Source organism: Vipera berus (assembly GCF_964194415.1).
Source record: "Vipera berus genome assembly, chromosome: 2".
In the NCBI taxonomy this organism is placed as follows: Eukaryota; Metazoa; Chordata; class Lepidosauria; order Squamata; family Viperidae; genus Vipera; species Vipera berus.
The window spans coordinates 163132288-163156077 of NC_138203.1; the positions used below are offsets into that span (position 1 = coordinate 163132288).

At 40.5% G+C, this 23790-nt stretch overlaps 1 protein-coding gene across 1 annotated transcript in view; it reads right to left on the reverse strand.

Moving 5' to 3' along the window:
* The window catches only part of LOC308662850 (E3 ubiquitin-protein ligase RNF213-like), a gene marked incomplete at its 5' end in the record, with an annotated part of 161088 nt that overhangs the window by 7011 nt on the left and 130287 nt on the right, over window positions 1-23790 (reverse strand). Inside the window, 8 exon segments of the mRNA XM_081318994.1 lie at window positions 1345-1477; window positions 3900-4151; window positions 6843-6937; window positions 7727-7901; window positions 9187-9346; window positions 15145-15239; window positions 17279-17313; window positions 18753-18834. Coding sequence (XP_081175120.1) covers window positions 1345-1477; window positions 3900-4151; window positions 6843-6937; window positions 7727-7901; window positions 9187-9346; window positions 15145-15239; window positions 17279-17313; window positions 18753-18834 — 1027 coding nt within the window.

The window sequence follows — 23790 nt, forward strand, 5'->3', positions numbered from 1 at the left end:
CAGTTGCGGCCATTAAGCAACTGTAAACGTTGTTAAGCGGACAGAGTGCTAGACCTGCCTGCTGAAGGAAGGCCAGCAATTTCCCTCCATGAGTGGAAGGGAACTCTTGTAGCAACTTGCAGAAACAAAGTGTGGATCTTCAGGATCCAACCTTCATTTATACAGGCTGCCACAGGATTCTTTCTACCACCACCTCTGTGCAGAAAGAACCTCTGGTGGACCACAGAAACGAAGCTTGGATCCTGAAGATCAAGCTTCATTTCTGCAGTCTGCTGGAGGAATTCACCTTCCCTCCATATGCAGAAGATAAGTGCTCTGGCTGGCTGCAGGAACAGAACTAGGATCTTCGGGATCTGAGCTTCATTTCTCCATCCCACCGGAGTTTGGGCTGCCTCTGTGTGCAAAGGGGAATTCGTTTGAGGGGCTGCAGAAATGGGGCTCAGATCTTTGAAATATAACCTCCGTTTTGGTAGCTCTTTGGAAGAGTTACCCTCCCTTCTATGCACAGAGATGATCTTCAAGGAGCTACAAAAGCAGACTCGGACCTCTTGAGATCTGACCTCTGTTTCTGCAGCCCTTCAGAAGACTTCCCCTCCCTTCCATGCAGGGAAGAGAACTCCTCCAAAGAGCTGCAGAAGTGGAGGTCCAGACCTTCAGGATCTGTGCTCCAGTTTTGCAGCCCAACGGAGGAGTTCCTTTCCTCTCTCAGCAGGCAGCCCTTTTTGCTCTCATTAAATAACTAATCCTAAGTGGAGGACTGCTAAATGGAGAGGAGGGATTTATGTACCTGGTTCCCACGTTGAATGAGAATTTACAAAATACTAGTTTTGTCTGATCTAGGTTGCATCAGTCCTGATGATGTACTGTCACAGAACATGGAAATGAAGAAAAGGCCAATTTACATGATTTGTGCCAGTAATCAAGTTGATAAAAAAATATGGGGCATCATTGGCCCAAAAGCCAGACTGTTTCCTTCCTAAATCCTCAGAAGGCCAGCTGGGGTCAACAGGGAGGCTTCTGGCAGGGGAAGCCCTTTTTGTGAACTCAGCTCCTGGATGCCCTCAAGAGCTGCCTTCCATACAGAAGGAAGAAGGGATTGCTTATATCTGTGTCACAGCATCCCTTTCCTGCACACAGGAGGAAGCTCAGAGCAACTGTGATCGATCCCATTTTCCTTTCCTTTCCTTACCGAGGTTTGCAATGCTTGCTAAGCACAGACTTTGCACAGATTAATACTCTCCAATCAGCTAAACACCTTTATTTACTAAATATGTTTGGTACTAAGTAAATACTTTAATGCTCTTATACTTTGCTGTCTAACCAGAGAGCAAGGGAGAATCTCACCTGAGGAAAAACTGCTGAGAAAATCTTCAATTGTGCGATGCTCAATTTCTGAGATGTTCTGAAATCTCTTGACCAAGTCTTTCTGCAGAGCAAGAATTTCTGGCAGAAATTTCACCTGCCTCAATTCAGCTTCCTATAGGCAGGAAAGGTGCAATCAGAAAGTAGAAGCCAAGTCTTTAGGAATTAATACAAGTTAACTATCAAGATCTTGGTTTTCTTAATTAAGACAACCAAGATCATGTCATCCAGCCCTCTCAATTCCTGGCAAATAGAAGGGGAAGAAATGGAGGTAGTGACAGATTTTATTTTCCTAGGCTCTAAGATCACTGCAGATGGGGACTGTAGCCAAGAAATTAAAAGATGCTTGCTCCTGGGGAGGAAAGCAATGGCAAAGCTAGACAGCACACTAAAAAGCAGAGACATCACCCTGTCAACAAAAGTGCATATAGTCAAGGCTATGGTCTTCCCAGTTGCAATGTATGGCTGTGAAAGTTGGACCATAAGAAAGGCCAAGCGCCAAAGAATTGAGGCCTTTGAAGTATGGTGCAGGAGAAGACTCCTGCGAGTCCCTTGGACTGCAAGGCATTCAAACCGGTCAGTCCTAGAGGAGATCAACCCTGACTGCTCTTTAGAAGGCCAGATCCTGAAGTTGAAACTCAAATCCTTTGGCCACCTAATGAGAAGAAGGAAGGACTCACTGGAGAAGAGCCTAATGCTGGGAAAGATTGATGGCAAGAGAAGAAGGGGACAACAGAGAATGAGGTGGTTGCATGGAGTCACTGAAGCAGTAGGCGTGAGCTTAAATGGACTCCAGAAGATGGTAGAGGACAGGAAGGCCTGGAGGAACATTGTCCATGGGGTCGCAATGGGTTCTGACACAACTTCGCAGCTAACAACAACAATCAAGAAAGAATGCCATACATACTTTATACATTTAGTTATACAAACTAAACTAAATTAAACTAAGTTTAATTTATGTACACACACATATACATATATAAAATCTGATTTTCTCAAAGGTGGGACAGTATTGGGGGCATATGCTCCTGGTTTTGCACATGGATGAGGTTAACAGATCAACTATAAATCAACTATAAATCAATCAATGAGGACCCAGATTGTTGGGGGCAATAAGCTGACTTTGTAATAATGCCGCTGGGGGGGGACCCCGAAAGCCCTAATAAGCAGGCATATACATAGAATAAAGGCTACTGCTAAGCTTGTAAGCCGCCCTGAGTCTTCGGAGAAGGGCGGGATATAAATGGAATTTAAAAAAACCACGTTAATAGATATTCACTTTCTGTTCTGAAAAATCCTGAAATTTGTCCATGAAGCTGGGAAAGTAATATTGTTGGCAATTTAGAAAGGTGTATGATAATAACTAGCTACTGCATCAACAAATGTAATATTTCAGACATGAACTTGTTCCCTCTTACAAATACTGATTGTTCCTCTTTCTATCCTTCTTCTGCATTTGGGAAAGCAATCAACTGGCAACCCAGTCCCCAATACCTGCTTTTAGATTGTAAATTCTTTTTAGCCAGAAGATGCATTTTGCACTTTAATGTTATTGAATTTAAAACCTTCTGAACATAGAACATCAGGGTTGGAAAGAAATTTAGACGTCCTCTAGTGCAACCTCCTGTTCGAGCAACTCTGCATGGGTTTGGACACCATTTAGATGGGCACTGGAGAATGTGCAACGTTTGTGAATAAATCTCTTGAGCTAAAGTTAGTTTTTACATTGATTTAACCTTAATAATGCAATATTATTTGTGATGGCGATGTCCACTCTCAGGAAAGAGCTGGCCCTAATAAGATATTTCCTTTCTTTCTTTCTTTCTTTCAACTAAAAGGTAGTAGCCAAGATGGTTCATTTGTTTTCAACTGTTTGCCTGATGCACACAACAGAGATTCACATGCAATTAACATGACTTTTTTTTCTCTTAATCAAAAATAAGACAACAATTATTTCTCCCACCACCACATCCAGTTAAGAGAAGTGATTCTGTGATTTAGTTTATTCCTGCCTGTTCCCGCTACAAGGATATAAAGCAGCTGATTTCTGTGGATTAAGTACTTGATCAAAAGGATGATCCAGAAAGCAGCTGGATTAGCAAGTAAATGATCAAACCATCATGTATTTGTCCCATCATTAAGTTTTACTATTAATTTCACACATGCAAGCATAAATTTTAAAAAAGCTAGCCTGATCTAAATCTGACAGGACTCAGCACCTTCAAAGTTTAGAACAGATATGGGTCTCTGGATGACAGCGCTATAGAAACACCAGCACAGAGGTTTCTTATGTCGCAGCTGTGATGTTAATATTTCAGAGTTTCTGCATGGTTTGATGTAGCTCGGCTTATGACAAGCAACTGAGAAAAGAATTTCTGCTCCTAGATCAATAAAATAAAACTAAGACAAAAAGAGACGTCAGACACAATTTTTTGTGTTGGACAATTAGGACAAGCGGCTGACAACTAGATTCCAGCAATGCGTATTTTCTGTTTCACATATCTCATGACCTGACCGCTGGTAACTGACATGCTCACCTTTTGCAAAAATTTCTGCAAGATGGGCACAGTATCCTTGCCACCTTTCAGTTGGACAATGTAAGCCAGATGCTCGACTGAGATCCTCTTCTTGCAACTCCATATCCGAGAGGAGTGTATAGTGTTGTCCTTAGGAAGACGGGATAGGAAGACTGTAGGGTCCCCGTAAATAATTTTCACTACAGGGTTGGAAGAAAGTCTTTCATCTTCACTGATTTGTTTATTCAAGTCCAGAAGTGCTTTATCCAAAAGCTGCTTAGAAAACATGGCATGCTGAGTGACAGGCATCATAAAAACAGAATGCATAAAAACAACTTTTTTAAAGCAATGTCAGAATTATAGAATTCACCCAGGAATCTGTAATGATAACTTCACTGACTGACCTTGGTAACTTTCTTAATTCAAATATCCTGAGCTTTCTAAAGCTGAATGATAATTTCTTAAAAGCTGTAGTTCAACACTGTGGTTCTGAAATGTGTCTCATAGGTCTCTATTCTGAATAAGAGCTACATAAAAGGTCAGCTTTTGCCAAATTCTGGATCGAGCTAAAAAACTAAAACCATGGTAAGGTACAAATGGTGTCTCAATATCTGGTGAACGTAGTTTGGGGCTGCTTTCCAAAGAGATTGTAAAGTTTGGTTGGCAGGAAGAGGATTAAAAAACCTCCTCCACTGCATAGGGAGTACTCTGTACCGTATTTTCTGGCGTATAAGACGACTTTTTAACCCATGAAAATCACCTCAAAAGTTGGGGGGTCGTCTTATACGCCCAGTCGTCTTATACGCCGGAAAATCAGTGGGTGGCGTCTGGCGGGAGCCGGCAGGGCAGTCCTGCGCACGCGCGCACTCCCCAGCTGCTCCTTAGCAGCTGGGGAGTGCACGCGTGTGCAGGACTGCCCTGCCTGCTCCCGCCCGACGCTCTTCCCTCTTGAGGCAGCATCGCTCCCCGGCTCCTAAGGAGTCCTCGGGGATGCTGCCTCAAGAGGGAAGAGCGTCGGACGGGAGCCGGCAGGGAAGTCCTGCACACGCGCGCGCACGCAGGACTTCCCTGCCGACTCCCATCAGACGCTCTTCCCTCTTGAGGCAGCTGCTGCCTCAAGAGGGAAGAGGCAGCAGCTGCCTCAGAAGGGAAGAGCGTCGGACGGGAGCTGGCAGGGAAGTCCTGCACACGCGCGCGCACGCAGGACTTCCCTGCTGACTCCCGTCCGACGCTCTTCCCTCTTGAGGCAGCTGCTGCCTCAAGAGGGAAGAGGCAGCAGCTGCCTCAAGAGGGAAGAGTGTCAGACGGGAGCCGGCAGGGAAGTCCTGCTCCCGTCCGATGCTGCGCTTCCGCCGGGCGGTGCTGGCCGAGACGAGCGAGCAGCCAGCCGCCGGCTCAGCAACAGGTCCGAGCGCAGGAGCCGCACCGCCAGGCTGCCCAGGAAAAGCAGCCACACCGAGAGGCTGCACGCCCAGTCCAGCTCCATGAGGAGCAGGGCGGGAAGCCGGCCGGGAAGAGGGACCGGGAGCCCGGGCCGAGCGCGCCTCGGCCGACGGTCAGAGGGAAGCGGCACATGAAAAAGAGGCTGCGGGCAGAGCTGCCCCGCCCTGTGCCGAATGGGAGAAGTTCAAGGCCTGGGGGGGAAGCAGGAGGGGCACCAGCCGTGGTGGCGGCTGCCCTCCAGCGCTGCCTGCCGCCCGGGAAACGCTGTGCCTTGGGGGCCAGCAGAAGCGCGGGAGCAGCGGGAGGGCTGGCGGGGCCAGTCGGGCCTTCGCCTCCTCTGCGACGGACAGGGAGGGCAGGGCATGTAAGTATTTTCTGGCGTATAAGACAAAAAACCTTGAAAAACTTCTTAAAAGTAGGGGGTCGTCTTATACGCCGGGTCGTCTTATACGCCGGAAAATATGGTAGATATATAGAGTATATATGTAGCTATGTACATAGTTGCTTTAGTCTAGCAAAATTTTGTCCATAGGTGAAGAACAATAAAGGAAACAATTGAGGATTAACTCCATGTGTTGTTCCTGGTTCCTGGGAGTCTGACACATTATCTTCCTTCTCTGTTGTGATCTGGAACACAGCTCTATATAAATGCTAGGGGGTTACCCTGATGACGCTGGCAGTGGGCCCGTGAAAGCTGGTTTAAGTTTGTAAATAGTTGTTTTTATTGTTCTTATTGTTTTACTATTTTAACAATAAACAATTGTTTATATTCTTCCCGGAGTTCAAAAACTTCATACTGCTACACTGATATGCCCGTGATTCGCATTTTTATAATTATTAAGGAGATACACACATATATATATATTCATTCTTAAGTATAGGATTGGGGGAAAGTTAAAATGGAGGATATGCCAGCTCTCTCTCTTTTTGGCATGAAGTATACTCAAAACTAATAAACAAAAACTCACAAGCGTACTTAATTAATTAAACAGAACTAATTAATACCTTGCTTATTCCAAATCATTGAGGAAGATAGCAGCAATTTCTTGTTTTCTAGCAATTGATGTTACATACTGCTAATGTAACACATGACAGAGCCCCAACTAATAGCTTTATATAACATTAATATGATGTATAGACTCAAGATAGTATTGCCAAGCTGACTTGTGTCTACAGCACAGAAAAAGAACACATACTGTTTTTCTTATGTCTAACCCACCTTTTGCCCAGTGTCACTCTTTATACGCTATAAAGCATATAAAACCTACTTTAATTTCAAATTCAGCCTGGCTTGTTAACAGCATGCTAGAAATCCTTTCTAAAATTAGTGAATATCATTGCCTACAATTGTTTAGCTGAATTAGCTGTCACATTTCTCACTTATTCAGATATACACATACACAGGTATATATAGAGAGGAGAGAGAGAGATTCATAATAATTTATAGTTTTATATCTATTATATGTCTTGACTAACAAATGTATTATTTGGAAGCATTCCCCCCCCCCTTTTTTTTTTTACCTTTAGTTCAGGTAGAATAATGGTGCGTGCAACACTTTCTTCCCAACTGTTTCTGTACTGCTTCGTGGAAAGGTGCTCGTCAAAATGTACTGGCCCTGCAAAAGATTTATTGCATTTATTTGGCCCCCAACCAGCCAGTTATTTTGCTTCAAACTCCGAGATTTTCTAGAGGGGAGTATCTCAACTTCTGAAATAAAATAAACCTGTTTTCTTCCTTATATTGCTATTGTGACAAGAGAATAGTAGAAAAAGTCCTGTATGGACTACATATTCTTTCCACACTGAAACACTTCAATGTACAGTTGAATTAGAGATACAGAAGTGATTTCTCTAAACGTATACAAGAAACCACACGAAATTCAGTGGGCTCAAGATTTAAAACGAACAATGCAAGTTATTGGGTTGCAAAAAAAACTATGTCCGCAGAAAATATTGGTGGGTGAGTTTTACACACCATTATTTTTTCTCCCTCTCAATGTTTATTATCACAACAATTATCATGCAGTATTATGCAGGTTAATGAGGAAATATCATCAAAGACTTTTTGGACACATTTAAGTTATCTAGCACATCTAAATTTCTTAATGAAATGAGTGTGACTATGAATTCAGATGAAAAGCCAAGTATGCCAATCACCCACTGACAGTAATTTCTTATGGATATAATATTTAATCACTCTTGATCACTGGTCCTCCCAGTTCCTTTAAAGCAGGGGTCTTCAAACTTGGCCCAACGTGCCTGGCTGAGGAATTCTGGGAGTTGAAGTCCACAAGTCATAAAAGGGCCAAGTTTGAAGACCCCTGCTTTAAAGCATATTATTAAACCTTCTGCTGCGATCTTATGTCTTGAAATGTAAGCAACATTCAGCGAGCTGCTCTCCTTACATTGTCCTGCATGTTGGTCCTTGGAAAGGCTACACAGAATGAGATGGATGACATTGGTGGTTTCATCAGCACTCTTCCCAAAAGTATTCATCAGCTGCTCTAAGTCTTTATTAATATGCAGCAGCAAGAAGTTTACTGGATCCTGAACCTGTGGCTTTATGATCTGCAAGACAGACTGAAAACAGAACCGACTATTCAGAATTCATGACTTGTGAATGAACATTTAATCTCAAAGGTAGGTACTTAAGCAAATATTTTAAATATATCTAACTTTCAAATAAATGAATGCAACACTATGATATGAGGGGAGCCCACAATTCTCTTGACTTTAATTTTCTGCTACCACAATCAAGCACTACTCTTTCAATTTATTGATTTTTAAAGATTTCTATTCCATCTTTCCACAAACAGCTCAAACTGGCATAAAACAGGGCCGCTCCTTCCATTTTTCCTGTAATAAAAACCCCCGAAAAGTAAGTTGGAATGATAATCACCCAGCAAATTCTATGGCTGAAGATAGATTTAAGTTTGAGTTTTCCAAGTGCCAGTCCAACATCTTGGTTCTCTGACTTGCATTCTTGGCAAAGAGTGTGCAACCTGAGATGTTTTTGTTTTTGATGCTAGTGCTCATTGCCCATAGAAGCATTACTGATATTTTGGGGAACACATTGAAACTAATCTGTATTTTAGAATTGAGTGAAAAACATAATTTTGAACATGCTACATTGATTACATTTTTCACTTGAGTTCTGAAATGCAAATTATTTTCAATGTGTTATTAAAAATATCAATAATATTTCTCTATGGGCAATGAGCACTCACATCAAAAACAAAAATACCGCAGACATTTCAGGTTGCATACTTTTTGCCAAGAATGCAAGTCAGAGAATAGCTATCTACAGATTTGATTAAACAAATCATATTTGCATCTAATTCTAGTGTAAGGTGGACATACGCAGGCCACTTTTGAAAACAAGATGGGTGTGAAATAAGTGAAGCCAAGTATCTGAGGGAAAGGAAACTATAGGACTTCATCCAGAGTAGTGATTTTCAAACCTGGCAACTTTAAGCATGCTGGATAGGTGTACACATCTTAAAGTTGCCAAGTTTGAAAAACTCTGCTCTAGAAGATCACGGTCTCCACTTTGCTTCCTGGCAACTTTGAAGCATGCATGGAGCAGTGGCAGGACCCAGGACATCTTATGCTCCATGATCATTAAACACCAAATTGTAGTCATGCTGCTTTAATGAAATTCTTATTTTATAATTAATACTATATTACTATAACATGGCTACTATTATGGCCTTGTATTCTTAGCATCTACAATTATTTCTTTTCATAATACTGAGAAAACCTGATTTTTTTAACTAATTCCATTTTAGATAAGTCATCGTCTGTTTGTGTATACTGCATTACAGAAAAAAGCAGGTAAGTTGCAATTTCTGTGCAAAACAAATACCTGGGCATCATTTGAGGCTCCCAGAAGCAATGCCAAATGAGTGAGCAAGCGAATCAGAATTAGGGCAGCTGGAGACAACTCCCTCTCTGGTGTGATCACTGGATCCCTTTTGCTAGGATCTCCAAGTATGTGGCCCGTTTGTGTCTTGTCCTGAATAACGCTGCAAAGATATCACACAGGGAAATTTGCACATTTTCCTATTACTTTGCAATGATTTCTAGATAATGATAATTATAAAAAAGTATTTATCATCCAAAATTGGGTAGATATAGGTAGTCCTCAACTTACCACCATCCATTTAGTGATTGTTTGAAGTTGACCATTTTTCACACTTACGACCATTACAGCATCCCCAGGGTTACATTCAGTGGTGGGATTCAGCCGGTTCGCACTGGTTCAGTAGAACCGGTGGCTAAATTTTGTTGAGTTCGGAGAACTGGCTGAACCCATGCTGCTTCTGGAAGTCCGTTCTAGGCCTCAGAGGCCTGGAGGAGGTCTCCCAGGCCTAGAAGGGCCCACCGGAAGTGCATGGATGTCACTTCTGGAAGTCCATTCTAGGCCTTGGTGGCCTGGAGGAGGCCTCCCAGGCCTAGAACAGCGCACAGGAAGTGCATGGATGTCACTTCCGGAAGTCCATCGTGGGCCTCAGAGGCCCAGGCCTACATCCACGCAGAGAACCAGATGTTCAGGTATTTGAATCCCACCACTGGTTACATTATCAAAATTAGGATGCTTGGCAACTGGTTTATATTTATGATGGGAAGTCAAATTCACTTAACAACTTTGTTACCAGCTTAACAACTCTAATGAATCACTTAACTGCGACAAGAAAAGTTGTAAAATGGGGCAAAACTCACTTAACTGTCTTGCTTAACAACAAGAACTTTGGGCCCAATTGTGGTTCTAAGTGAGGACTATCTTTATATTATGTAATACACAGAAAGACTGTTGTTTCTCTGTGTCATATAATGTATGTGGGTATATGCATAATTCTGTATTTATTTACTTTTGTCATATTTATGTAGTGTATATTGGAGGTGGTGACCCTTTGAGAGCTGTATGCAATGAAATTTCATTTTAATGTATGCCAATTAGTGTGCATTCAACGTGACAATAAAGTTATTATTCCATTCCGTTCCATTCCATTCTAGCAGCATTTACTTTCTCTAAGGAACTGTTGCAAACCAAATTAAATTCATTATATGATTGCTGAAGTAACCCTAGCAAGCATTTTAAACAAATATTCTGTTCGTTTTGTTTAGGGATGGGATGGGTCATGAGGGAATAGAATGGACAGATACAGAGAAATTTCAGGAGAATGGGGAAACAAAAGAAACAGTCCAGATTATCTTCTGATCTACATGCTAATAGTGTTGAATTCAAAAGGAGATGTGACAGGTACCTCAAACAGTGTGAACTCTAAATATTCCAGTTAGAAAGAAAAGCATCCACAGTGAGTGGTAAACTAAATCTTCACATCTCTAGAAAAAATGATTAGACACTCTTGATGTTAAATAGCAAATCAGGAGTTTAATGGAGACTTTTTTCATTTTGGCTCCCCCTTGGAACACAAGGTAATTTCTTCCAGGATCAGGAAGAAATTAGGTTCACAGAAATTTCTAGCTGCAGTGAGTATTAGAGAGAATTTGATTTTCTTTAGAATTTGATTTTCTTTAGTATGTGCTTAACCCTAGTTTCTGTCAAAGTTGATTCTTTCCCAGAAACTTAAATTAACACCTTGGATACACCTACCTATTCTTAAGTCTCATTTTTTTCTGCCTTAACCACCTTCTATGGTATTCTTTGTTGTTGTAATTTTAAAACTTTCAGAACTGTTTAAACAGATAGCTTGATGCCAATTGTAGGGGAACTTGCCTCAGAATGCCTAAGGTTCCCCAAACCTATTGCTAGATTATGGGTTTTTATGCTGACCTTGGGTTTTTCAATTGGCAGAAAAAGAAAAGATTTCCCCTCCCCTTTTGGTTTTGTTCTTATATTCCTGATTCATGGAAAGAAAAAGGGGTGGTAGTACCAAATACCATCTGAAAGCAGTGACTGCTGCATTATCCCAGGTTGGCCTAATTAGTAGAGCAGAAAAAGGCAGAAAGATGGTTGGCCAGTCTGGGCAGACATCCTGAAGTATCAATCATTCAGAAGCATCTAGATGAGATGTTTGAGATACACAGAAGAAATGCACAAGTAGTTGGCTGCTGTAATTATCATTGGGAAGCCTGCAGCCAAATAATGTAGATGCAAAAACAGAATTTAGTAGAGGTCCTAAAAACTATTGTTTCTGGTACCCTGTGATGAAAGCAACAAACTTGGGAGTTAGGCAACAGGATTCAAATGACTAACAAAACTAAAAATGGAACGTTTGGTACTTTGCCTTGCTTTGTGTATACAAAAGAACCCTTTTCTCCTATATGACAGGAAAGCAAGAAGATGGTGATGGTGGTAACGTTTCCCCAGTTACATCCCGTGGCTAAGCACAGAGACAGAAAATAATCTGAAAAATTTGCTGTAAGGAAATAAACTTACAGGGGAAAAAATCTCCATCTTTATCTGAGATTGAACTGAGCAAAATTGTCTCTGAAGAAATCTACAGTCCTGAAGTCTTGCTAATTCACTGCAATGTCACTCAGAAACTGTAAGTGCTATGGAATGGTTGCTTCCACAATAAAACAGAAAAAAAATCAAGTGTCTTAGTGTTGCTTCCCATTTCACATAAGGAAGGCATTTTGGAGGATATAGGAAATACTTTGACTGTTGCTCCTCAAGCAACATACAGCACGCACAATTACATTAACAATTAGAACATTTAGTAAACTAGAAAAAGCTAAAATCTTGCAAAAAATCACAAAAGAATAATGACAAAATCCCAGAATCGTTTTACATTTTATAGCATTCATTGGCTTTGTATTCCACATTTCTGTCCAAGAAATAAGGCAGCTAAATAGTTAAGAACATTACTCCTAAAATTAATGTTAAATTCATCAACAACAGAAAGTCTGTCAAAAGAGATATGCATGTTGTGGCAGAACAGCACCCCCACACACAAGAGAAGGAAATAGTTTGTGGAATATTAAAAAGGCAGAATATTATATTTTCTCAAAGGATTTTAAAGGCAGAAAATCAGGGTGTTTTTCTTAATAGCCCCAGCCAGAAACCTAGAGGCCAGGTCTGTAGAAATGCAGATTTGATAATCTCATTCAGAAAGACTAAGGCCCATTAATGAGCAAATACTATGTACAGAAAGCCCATTCAAGACAGGATCTTTCAAAATCACCTGGAGCAAGATTTGATAGCTGAGTGATAGGATTAGAACCAACAACCCCTCACCCAAAAATCCAACACAGGATAAAGCCATCAGCCACAGTCCCAGAGAAGCAGGACGTGACCTTTAGGACATTAATAGGATTAACCCACCACTATCAGAATACCAAAAGGCCACACTGAACCTCAGGTCAAAGTTCATGACCCAGGAACAACATCAAACAGGAAGCACCTCAAACACAAACGTCCAAGAAATACCCACCACTCCCAGTAGCCCACCACTCCCAGCTACATGTGGTCAGCTTTCCCAGAGCCTCATTTCTGTCTGGCTCTGCTCTTCAATAAACTACAACCTTCTTTCTAAAGCAGTCTCCATTTTGTTTATTCCCAGCTTGGACTGGACCCTGAAGATTTTTCTTTCAACAATGTTCTGATTGCCTTAATGCCAAGGGAATGAAAAGCAAATTCAGCTTTGGACAGAAGGCAATTTAGAGAACGCAAGAGAAGGTTCTCCTTTGTCTACCGGAAAGATGATCCTCTTGACAATAGATGCCAATGGAGACTGGTTGTGGCAGGAATGAGCAACCTATGAAGCCGTGTTCCCTTTTACACCTTCCTAATACACCCTGATGAATTTGGCCACCACATGATCCCATTTCTCTGGGAAAAATGGGAGTGATCCTATTCCCATTCTTATCTTTAAAACCCTGGGGTGGGGGGATGAAAAGCAGAGCAAAAAAGAATTCATTTCTGCCCTTTCCATTGGCATCACCATATCAGTACAGATTCTTCTGCTACTCCTGGAAAGCCAGAAGGCTAAAAAGCATCCCCAGTTCCTCAGCTGTTACTCACCCTGCCTTAGATTGTCTGTCTGTCAATCTCTTAGGGCTTTAAAGAGTAAGGCCAGCTCCTCAAACAACTAGAAATGAGATATAGTCCTCAAGTTAATGAGCACAACTGAGCCCAAAATTTCTGCTGCTCAGCGAGACAGTTGTTAAGTGAGTTTTGCCCCATTTTACGATCTTTCTTGCCACAATTGTTAAATGAATCACAGTTCTTCAGTTAGCTGATTTCCAGAAAAGAGAAAGTATGAATTCTCTCAATGAAGTTTTCCATAGACTTTGGAATTGGAGAAGTAAAAGCAAGCCAAGAAAACAGAGAGTAAGCATTTTTCCATAAGGAAAAAAAAATTGAAAGGTAAAGGGTGTTACAGAAGAAAATAAGATGGGGAATAATAATGCAGTAAGTACTCAAGTAGAATAAATAGATTTTGTTACGAGAATGGATACCTACTACAGGTAATTCTGATAGCATCAGATTTAGTATGCATTCATACAAATGGTACGAAACCAGAACTCAGTCCTGAATGCCCTTCATCATTTTTATAACAATGGGAAAAGCCTTAAGAGTACACTCAAAACTATCCAGATAACGGACTACTGGGTTTCAAATGATGAAGAATTCCAAAAATAAAAGTACATTTTCCTGTATCTTATGCAGCAGCTCTCCACAAGAATGCTGACTGGAATTACAAGATGGTGAGGTTTCCCCAAGAACAGAAGCAGGATAGAGTATCAGGTGCATGCATCAATAGGGAATGAAACTCTACCTGGATTGAAAGCATCCAATTTTGGGGTGCATAAGGCAACATGTTCCTCTTGAGAAACTAGTGAGGAGAGTTCAAGAAGAAGATGTATATTGCCAGAACCGCTGCCTGATTTTTGCTCTGAATGGGAAAAATGGACCAGACCTTTCAAAAAGGTTTAATTTTTCTAGTGATTTCCAAGTGCTGGCAGCAATGTGGCAAAACCTTGGAGCTGGAGATGCTTGAGACAAGATGTGAAGACGCCAGAGAAATTCTTGGCCCAGAAGAAGAATATAGGTGAAAAGGCTACAGCTGCCTTAGGGTCTGCAATTCTTAATTACTGCTCCCAAATGGGGCTCACAAATAGGTGGAGCAACTGCGGCAAGCTTGTTGTAGTCCTTTTACAAGAATCTAATGCAGGACACAAAATACAGTACAGTACAGTACGATTCTAAAAGGGTTCTCTCTCAGCCTCTGTGTGAGAATCTTCCACCATTTGGAAGACCTCTTGATGACAACTAACAGTTATAGACCCATATTTGAAACTGTTGTAATTGGCTCTTACTATCTGAAAACTCTTTCTATGAAATCTCAGAAATGTTAGCTTGTTTGACAACCACTGACTTCCTTGTGAACTTTGCCTAGCGATAGAAACACTCTCCTTTTTGAACTCAAAACTTCCATATTTGTAGATCAGGGTTGAAATGAGCGGTCCTTGGTGCTCTCTGAGCTTGGTTGTTGTCTTGCAGATGTTACCTAGTTTGAGTACTGAAATATCTGCAAGAACAACCAAGCTCAGAGAACACCAGGAACGCAAAGTTGCATTTATATCTATCCCTTTGCATGCTAGGTTCATCACATTATACTGATGAACTGACTTCAGACCAAAGAGACTAGGAGAGTAGGCATAATAAGATAAAAATTAGCTAGAGCTACTCAGAATGAAAACTGACATTAGGAGTCCGTAGTTGATATTCAAACTAATTTGCCAGGCAGGGAAACTATTTGTATACCCAAAAGATCAGTAAATGCCTCATTTCTTTCATCAGCATTTACAAATAAAATTTTCTCTCAGAATTCTAAGAAATTGAAATTCAAACCTTGCTCTTTGGAACTTTGGAACTGGCCTGTGGTTTTCACCTCCAATTTGAACACCACAATCAACACAACGACTACGATGCATAGGCTGACCACACTGGGAAAATAAGAAAATATTAAAAAAGAGAAAAATAGTTCTTCAGTTTCATTTTAGTCCAATTACCATGTGATTTGAATATCACTTATAAATTATTAATCAAGATAATATTGATGTAATTGGCTGAGAAAATGTTGCCTTAAGAAATGTATAATATTGAGGAAAATTAAGTATTAAGCAAATTATAAATACAAAACAGTGTGTATGTGTATGTATGTAAAAAAGAACACATATTGATCTCCGGGACACAAAATATATTTTGCGCTAAGCTTTCGTTAGCCGTTCCTAACATTGTCAAAGAGTAAGCCAACATCAGAGAGACTTTGTTTTTATAGCCCTTTAACAGTCAATAATTTAGCCATCGAACGTGAGATAGGTCTGTTGGTTTGCTGCCCGCATGTAATTGGATGCGTCACCTCTGGCTCAGCTGCATAGCCCTCATTGCCCTGCTTCCCGCCGCTCGCTTCCCAGGCTGTATATGCTTGTCCTGTGATGTCAAGCTGTTAGGCAGTATCCCAATATCACTCTCCCTATCACAGTCCAGTATCTTACTGCCACCCTGTGCCGCTGGTCTGGTTGGTGGCCTCACGGTCACATCCAGTGCCAGTTGTGCTATCCTGCCCTGGTCCGATCCGTCCTTCCGTGACATCGGTCATCATAACCCCCAGTTGTTCAGCTGCGTCTGCCAACCCATGACAAGCATCCATTGTCATCTCTCTGTGATTTGTCTAGCCATCCTGAGTGTCTACAAGTAAGGGGGGAGGAGGTGGGGGTTATTGTCGATTCTCAAGTTCTGGCCTCTTATACAATTTTCCATGATGTCATAGTGCCTGATACACGGGTTGCAGAGCAGCATGCCAGTTGATAAAGAGTTCTGATTGGATAACCAGGCTTTCTTCAATAGGCAACTGCTCTTTGTGGAATCCTGGGCAATAACCTCAGCCACTGTAAAATTAAATGTGTGACTGTTTTCGACCATATGCATCCACACCTGAGACCGATGTTCATTCCGCCAGACTGCCATCTCGTGCTCATGTATCCTTGTTCACAGGAGCTTCATGGTTTCACAGACATAATTACCTGTGCAGTAATTACAATTGATCCAATAGACCTCCGATAATGTTTCTCCTTTGGGCAAGGGTTCCTTGGGGCACATGCGGGCAGCAAACCGATGGACCTATCACACGTTCGATGGCTAAATTATTGACAGGGCTATAAAACAATGTCTCTCTAATATTGGCTTACTCTTTGACAATGCTAACAGCGGCTAACAAAGGCTCAGTGCGAAATATATTTTCTGTCCCGGAGAACAATATGTGTTCATTTTTACAAATAAATATACCTGTGACTCGGATTTTTAAAATGGTTCTTGATGTGTGTGTGTGTGTGTGTGTTTGTGTGTATATGTGTGTATATATGTATGTGTGTGTGTGTTTGTGTCTGTATACACACACACACACACGTATACGTGTATGTGTGTGGTCTCCGATAATCTTAAAAACTCGAATCCCAGGTATACTCATACAAAAACATAAAAACATCACTGAACTCCAGGATAAATATAAAAAGTTTTATTACTAAGCTTTTTGTCGGTCCTCTGCCAACATTGTCAGAATAAAAGCCGGAGACTGACTAGCCCTCTTATATAGCTGGCTGTTTCAATGATCTGCTCATGGAGCAAGTAATTGGTCCCTCCTCCCCTCGCCCCCTCCTAGTCAATCGTATTGCTCCTAATCGCGTCACGTCTGCTTGTGCACGTTTGAATCCTGGCACTTTTTCTCCCCCCGCCCTCCTTCTCTCCATCCCTTCCGCTTGTGTACGGCTGCTCAACATCATTGCCGAATCATCCTCTGGGCTTCCTCGTCCTGTAGCCTCAATAAGTTCTTGCACAATCGCATCCGGTGGCATTCCTTCTGTCCTGTTTTGCCCTCCCTAGTCTGTCGTCCCTTTCCTGCTCCACATTTATATTTGTGTGTGTGTGTGTGTGTGTGTGTGTGTGTGTGTGTGTGTGTGTGTCCCTCCCTTTCTCCATTTCTTACCTCTCCAACAACACAGGGGTGACCATTTGGACATGCTAGTTGAATAAAGAAAAGCAAAGAGTAAATCAGTACAATGCTGCCAAGAATTCTAAATTATTCTCAGTCTTCATCATTATAATCTAACTTCATAAAGCTAATGACATTGTAAAAAATAAATAAAACAAAGGGGAAAAAAAGACATTCAACATGCAAATAACGTCATATTTTCCTTAACTAAATACCAGAAAGATTGCCTGTGAAATCCTTAAGATTATTATTTTTTTAATTTTGGTGTTTACTTTTAACTTGTACCTTTTATCTTTGTACTTGAGTCTTTTTAACCTATGCTTTTATTCGGTTGTATTTATTGTTTTATTATGAACCACAATCTGTTAGATGAGACAAGCATTATAGAACTTAAATAAACATTGAAGAGTTTGGATTTCGAATCTTCGAGAACAGCAATATCATATGAAACAGAAGTAAATATGAAAGCTGCATTAGCATTTATTTCTTAGAAAATAATGGGAGAACTATTCAGGGGGAAATGTATACACCTGTGCTGTAGAAACCAAGTGCAACTGAAAAGGTTTTGTACATCAATATAGCAGCAAGATTAAAAGTATTGTCTTTCCAAGGGTTTTTCTACTTTTCTCCAACTAAAACTGCATCTTAGCCAAACAACACTTTAACATCCAATTCTACTGTCTTGCCTGATGAAAGCACCTTTTAAAAATAAATTTTGCTGGCTCTTTTCAGAGATGGATGGTGCAATTTTGCAGATCATCACTGTATCTGTTACATGGCATTGATATCTATAATCAGAAAATAGTGATGCTTTTATTTTCTTGTTACATGTAACCACTAGGGCAGGATTATTTGTAAACCTCTTTACAATTTTTCCCATTTCTGTAAATCATAGTCTGTGAGATTCTTTAAACTATTACAAATTGACATCCCTGATCTCATGGCAAATGGCTTAAATTGACAGGTAGAACAATATGGACACCACTGAATTTACACCTTCATTTCCTGTACAATATGCCATGCTCTTAACCTCTTGTCATTGTATATAAATCTCTCCTTGGTTCAGGGGTCGGCAACCTTGGCTCTTTTATGACTCGTGGACTTCAAGTCCCAGAATTCAGGAATTCTGGGAGTTGATTCATAAAAAGGAAGAGTGTAAGGGAGAGGACAATCCTAGAGACATTTGTGATGGGAGATAAGGATTGAGCGTGGAAAGAGAACAGTTGGTTTCAACAGAGCAGGTTTGTGTTTTGTATCTCAATGACACCTTTCTCTTGCATTTAGGTTTAATTTCCATTTTACATGCTTTAGCTTGATTTGATTTGATTTGATTAAATTTATATGCTGCCCTTCTCCCTGAGGACTCAGGGTGGCTCACAACCTGGTTGTAGCCAGGTTTATTCAGATCTATATTCTGGATAGGTCTGTTATGACTTTCCCATCATATACTCCAAAGGTTGATACTCACTATACCAATGAAACCCTCCCATTGACTGCCAGTGCACAGCTTGAGCCAACATGTCTTCTGGCATGGTTGGCAGAAAAGCGTTCTGGTAAAAGGACAGATGGAAAAACTGAATCATGATATTAAACAATACACAGTGATGAGTTTCTTTATGACTGACTGATCTAACTGCTCCAAAGTCATTTTCTCACATAATTAAAAAGTAAACACTGAGAATTATCTTGAAATTGCAAGGGTATAAAAAAACAGAAGGGGAAGCTAGGAAATAAGCTAGTTTGTTTGAGCCTTGATGGCGCAGTGGTTAGAATGTAGTATTGCAGGCTAATTTTGCTCACTGCCAGAGGTTCGACCCAGATCGGCTCAAGGTTGACTCAGCTTTCCATCCTTCCCAGGTCAGTAAAACGAGGACCCAGATTGTTGGGGGCAATAGGCTGACTCTGTAAACCGCCTAGAGAGGGCTGTAAAGCACTATGAAGTGGTACAGTGGGACAAAAAAGTATTTAGTCAGCCACCAATTGTGCAAGTTCTCCCACTTAAAAAGATGAGAAAGGCCTGTAATTTTCATCATAGGTATACCTCAACTATGAGAGACAAAATAGGGGGAAAGAATCTAGGAAATCACATTGTAGGATTTCTAATGAATTTATTTGCAAATTATGGTGGAAAATAAATATTTGGTCAATAACAAAAGTTCATTTCAATACTTTGTTATATACCCTTTGTTTTTTTATGTTATTATATTTTTTTATTGAAAAGTTTTTCAATACATTTTATCTTTAACAACCCCTCCCCCCCACCCCCTACCCAACCCTTCCTAGCCCTCCCCCCTCCCCTCTCCCCCTCCCCGACTTCCCAGAGCTAAATACAAGGTATAAAAAAAGCAATCATAAACAACCATATGCTAACAACAATAAACTATTAAGTCTATCACACTCTAGCTCATATAAAATGACTACAAGCAATACTATTATCACATCAAAACTTATGCAAATGCTAAATGAAACTTTTTGGTCCCATATTTGTTCTGAATGTAATCAATCCACTTTTTCCACTCCATAATATAACGTTGTTGCGAATGATCTTTCAAATAAGCAGATATCTTTGCCATTTCCGCCAGGTCAGAAACTTTTAAAGTCCATTCTTCTATAGTCGGCAGTTCCTCCTTCTTCCAATATTGACCTACTAAAAGTCTTGCTGCCGTAATTAAATTCAACATCAACTTAGTGTCCACAACAGTAGTATCCATAATAATGCCCAATAAAAACAATTGCGGACAAAACTTTATCTTCTGCATATTCCACCAGATTTTAATCCAAAAAGCTTTAACCTTTTTACAGGTCCACCAGATATGGAAATGGAAATACGTTGCATCTTCGCCACCACATTTAGGTTGATAATTCAGATACATACTTGCAAGTTTTTTAGGATCTAAATGCCACCTATAAAACATTTTATAAAAGTTCTCTCTTAAATTTTGAGCTTGCGTAAATTTTACGTTCCTCACCCAGATCTTTTCCCAAGTGTCCATTGTGATAATTTCTTGAATATTCTGAGCCCACTTTATCATACAATCTTTAACAGGTTCTGTTTCTGAGTCAATTTCTATCAATGCAAGATATATCCGTTTGATATGTGCTGGACCCTGATTTCTAATTTGCTTCACCAGATTTTCATCAGTCATTGAGAAACCAATTTTCTGATCTTCTTTCCACCTGGCCCGTAATTGCCCATATTGAAACCAGGTTTGAACAATCTTCTCTTCTCGTAGATGATTATACGGCTTCAGACACCATACATTCCTCTCCAAACTTAAAATTTCCTTATATGTAGTCACATCATGTTTGAACCCAACATTTATGTTTTCTATTGCGTGTTTCGGTATTGCCCATAAAGGTATCTTGTAATTTAACTTATGTCTGTACTTTTTCCAAACTCGCAACAAAGCATGTCTTAAAATATGCACCTTAAATACATTATCTACCTTCTTATCATACGATAAATATGCATGCCAGCCAAATAACAAGTCATGGCCTTCAAGATTTAATAATCTCCCTTGTGTTAGATTAATCCAATCACTTATCGCTGACAACGCAGCAGCTTCATAGTATAGTTTAAAATTGGGCATTTTAAGACCACCTCTTTCCCGCGTATCCTGCATAAGCTTAAATTTAACTCGTGGCCTTTTCCCTGCCCATACAAATTTGTTGATACCCTTTTGCCATTCCTCCAAATTTGAATCCTTTTTAAGAATGAGTATCATTTGAAATAAGAACAGAAATTTCGGCAAAACATTCATTTTCACTGCTGCAATTCTTCCCAGTAATGACAATTGTAACTTTTTCCAGCTGTCCAATTCTTTTTGAACTTTACCCCATAACTTTTCATAATTATTTTTATATAACTTTGCATTTGAGGGTGACAAATAAACCCCCAAATATTTAACCCTTTTGACAATTTCAAATCCAGTTAACCCTTCTAAAACAGCCTTTTGTAATACTGTCATATTTTTAGCCAATATTTTAGTTTTTTGTATGTTAACCTTGCATCCAGAAACTTTCCCATATTGCATTATTATCTCCATCAGGTCCACAACAGAATTTTCTGGCTGGGTCACCGTAACAACCAGATCGTCTGCAAACGCCCTCAATCTATAATCCTGATCTCTTATTTGAATTCCCTTAATTTTTTCCGAATTCCATATTTTAATCAATAATATCTCCAATGTTAAAACAAATAATAGAGGTGATAACGGACACCCTTGCCTTGTGCCCTTTTCAATATTACATACTTCAGTCAAACTGTTGTTAACTATTATACGGGCTGTTTGCTTTTGATATAAAGCCCTAATTGGTTGTAAAAATTTATCCCCAAAATTCATTTTATCTAATACTTTCATCAAAAATTGCCAATCCAGTTGATCAAAGGCTTTTTCAGCATCTAAAAAGATCAGCGCCGCAGGGATCTGGTTGTTCCTTTCCAAAAATTCCAACAAGTCTACTATATGCCTCACATTATTTTTCATTTGTCTGCCACTAATAAACCCAGTTTGATCACCATGAATTATCTGTTGCAATACCCTCATCAATCTATTAGCTAAAACCTTAGCAAATATCTTGTAGTCCGTATTCAAAAGTGATATTGGTCTGTAGTTTCTTACTTGGGTGACATCCTGATCTTCCTTGGGAATCAGAGAAATGAAAGCAGTTCTCCTTTGTTGGCAATGACAGAGGTCAAACGTTTTTTGTAAGTCTTCACAAGGTTTGCACACACTGTTGCTGGTATTTTGGCCCATTCCTCCATGCAGATCTCCTCTAGAGCAGTGATGTTTTCGGGCTGTCACTGGGCAACACGGACTTTCAACTCCCTCCAAAGGTTTTCTATGGGGTTGAGATCTGGAGACAGGCTAGGCCACTCCAGGACCTTGAAATGTTTCTTATGAAGCCACTCCTTCGTTGCTCGGGCGGTGTGTTTGGGATCATTGTCATGCTGAAAGACCCAGCAACATTTCAACTTCAATGCCCTTGCTGATGAAAGGAGGCTTTCACTCAAAATCTCACGATACATGGCCCCATTCATTCTTTCCTTTACACGGATCAGTTGTCCTGGTCCCTTTGCAGAAAAACAGCCCCAAAGCATGATGTTTCCACCCCCATGCTTCACAGTAGGTATGGTGTTCTTTGGATGCAACTCAGTATTCTTTCTCCTCCAAACACGACGAGTTGAGTTTTTACCAAAAAGTTCTACTTTGGTTTCATCTGACCATATGACATTCTCCCAATCTTGTTCTGGATCATCCAAATGCTCTCTAGCAAACTTCAGACGGGCCCGGACATGTACTGGCTTAAGCAGGGGGACATGTCTGGCACTGCAGGATTTGAGTCCCTGGCGGCGTAGTGTGTTACTGATGGTAGCCTTTGTTACTTTGGTCCCAGCTCTCTGCAGGTCACTCACTAGGTCCCCCTGTGTGGTTCTGGGATTTTTGCTCACCGTTCTTGTGATCATTTTGACCCCATGGGGTGAGATCTTGCGTGGAGCCCCAGAACGAGGGAAAGCCCTAATAAGCAGGCATATACATAGAATGAAGGCTACTGCTAAGCTTGTAAGCCGCCCTGAGTCTTCGGAGAAGGGCGGGATATAAATGGAATTAAAATAAAAATAAAATAAATAAATGTCTTCCATTTTCTAATAATTGCTCCCACAGTTGATTTCTTCACACCAAGTTGCTTGCCTATTGCAAATTCAGTCTTCCTAGCATGCTGCAGGTCTACAATTTTGTTTCTGGTGTCCTTCAACAGCTCTTTGGTCTTGGCCATAGTGGAGTTTGGAGTGTGACTGAGGTTGTGGACTGGTGTCTTTTATACTGATAACAAATTCAACCAGGTGCCATTCATACAGGTAACGAGTGGAGGACAGAGGAGCCTCTTAAAGAAGAAGTTACAGGTCTGTGAGAGCCAGAAATCTTGCTTGTTTGTAGGTGACCAAATACTTATTTTACCGAGGAATGTACAAATTAATTCATTAGAAATCCTACAATGTGATTTCCTGGATTCTTTCCCCCCATTTTGTCTCTCATAGTTGAGGTATACCTATGATGAAAATTACAGGCCTCTCTCATCTTTTTAAGTGGGAGAACTTGCACAATTGGTGGCTGACTAAATACTTTTTTGTCCCACTGTATATAAATCTAACTGCTACTGTTATTGCCCAGCATTACCTCTGAAGAATGTCTGAAAGGTATGACTGTTATGTTTTACAATTTATTAACCAGTAAAAGATCCTGCAATTCCATTGTACCTATACCAAATATGTCCTAAACATAATTTAAGCAGTTGATGTTTATACTTAATGCATTAGATCAGTGTTTCTCAACCTTGGCGACTTTAAGATGGGTGGATTTCAACTCCCAGAATTCTCCAGCCAGTTGAAGTCCACCCATCTTAAAAGTCACTGAGATTAAGAAACACTGCTTTAAATGGTTCTCTGAAGGACAGCCTCTCCCATGATGGATCCACCCAGTTGTTAAAATATGTAAGAGAGGCTC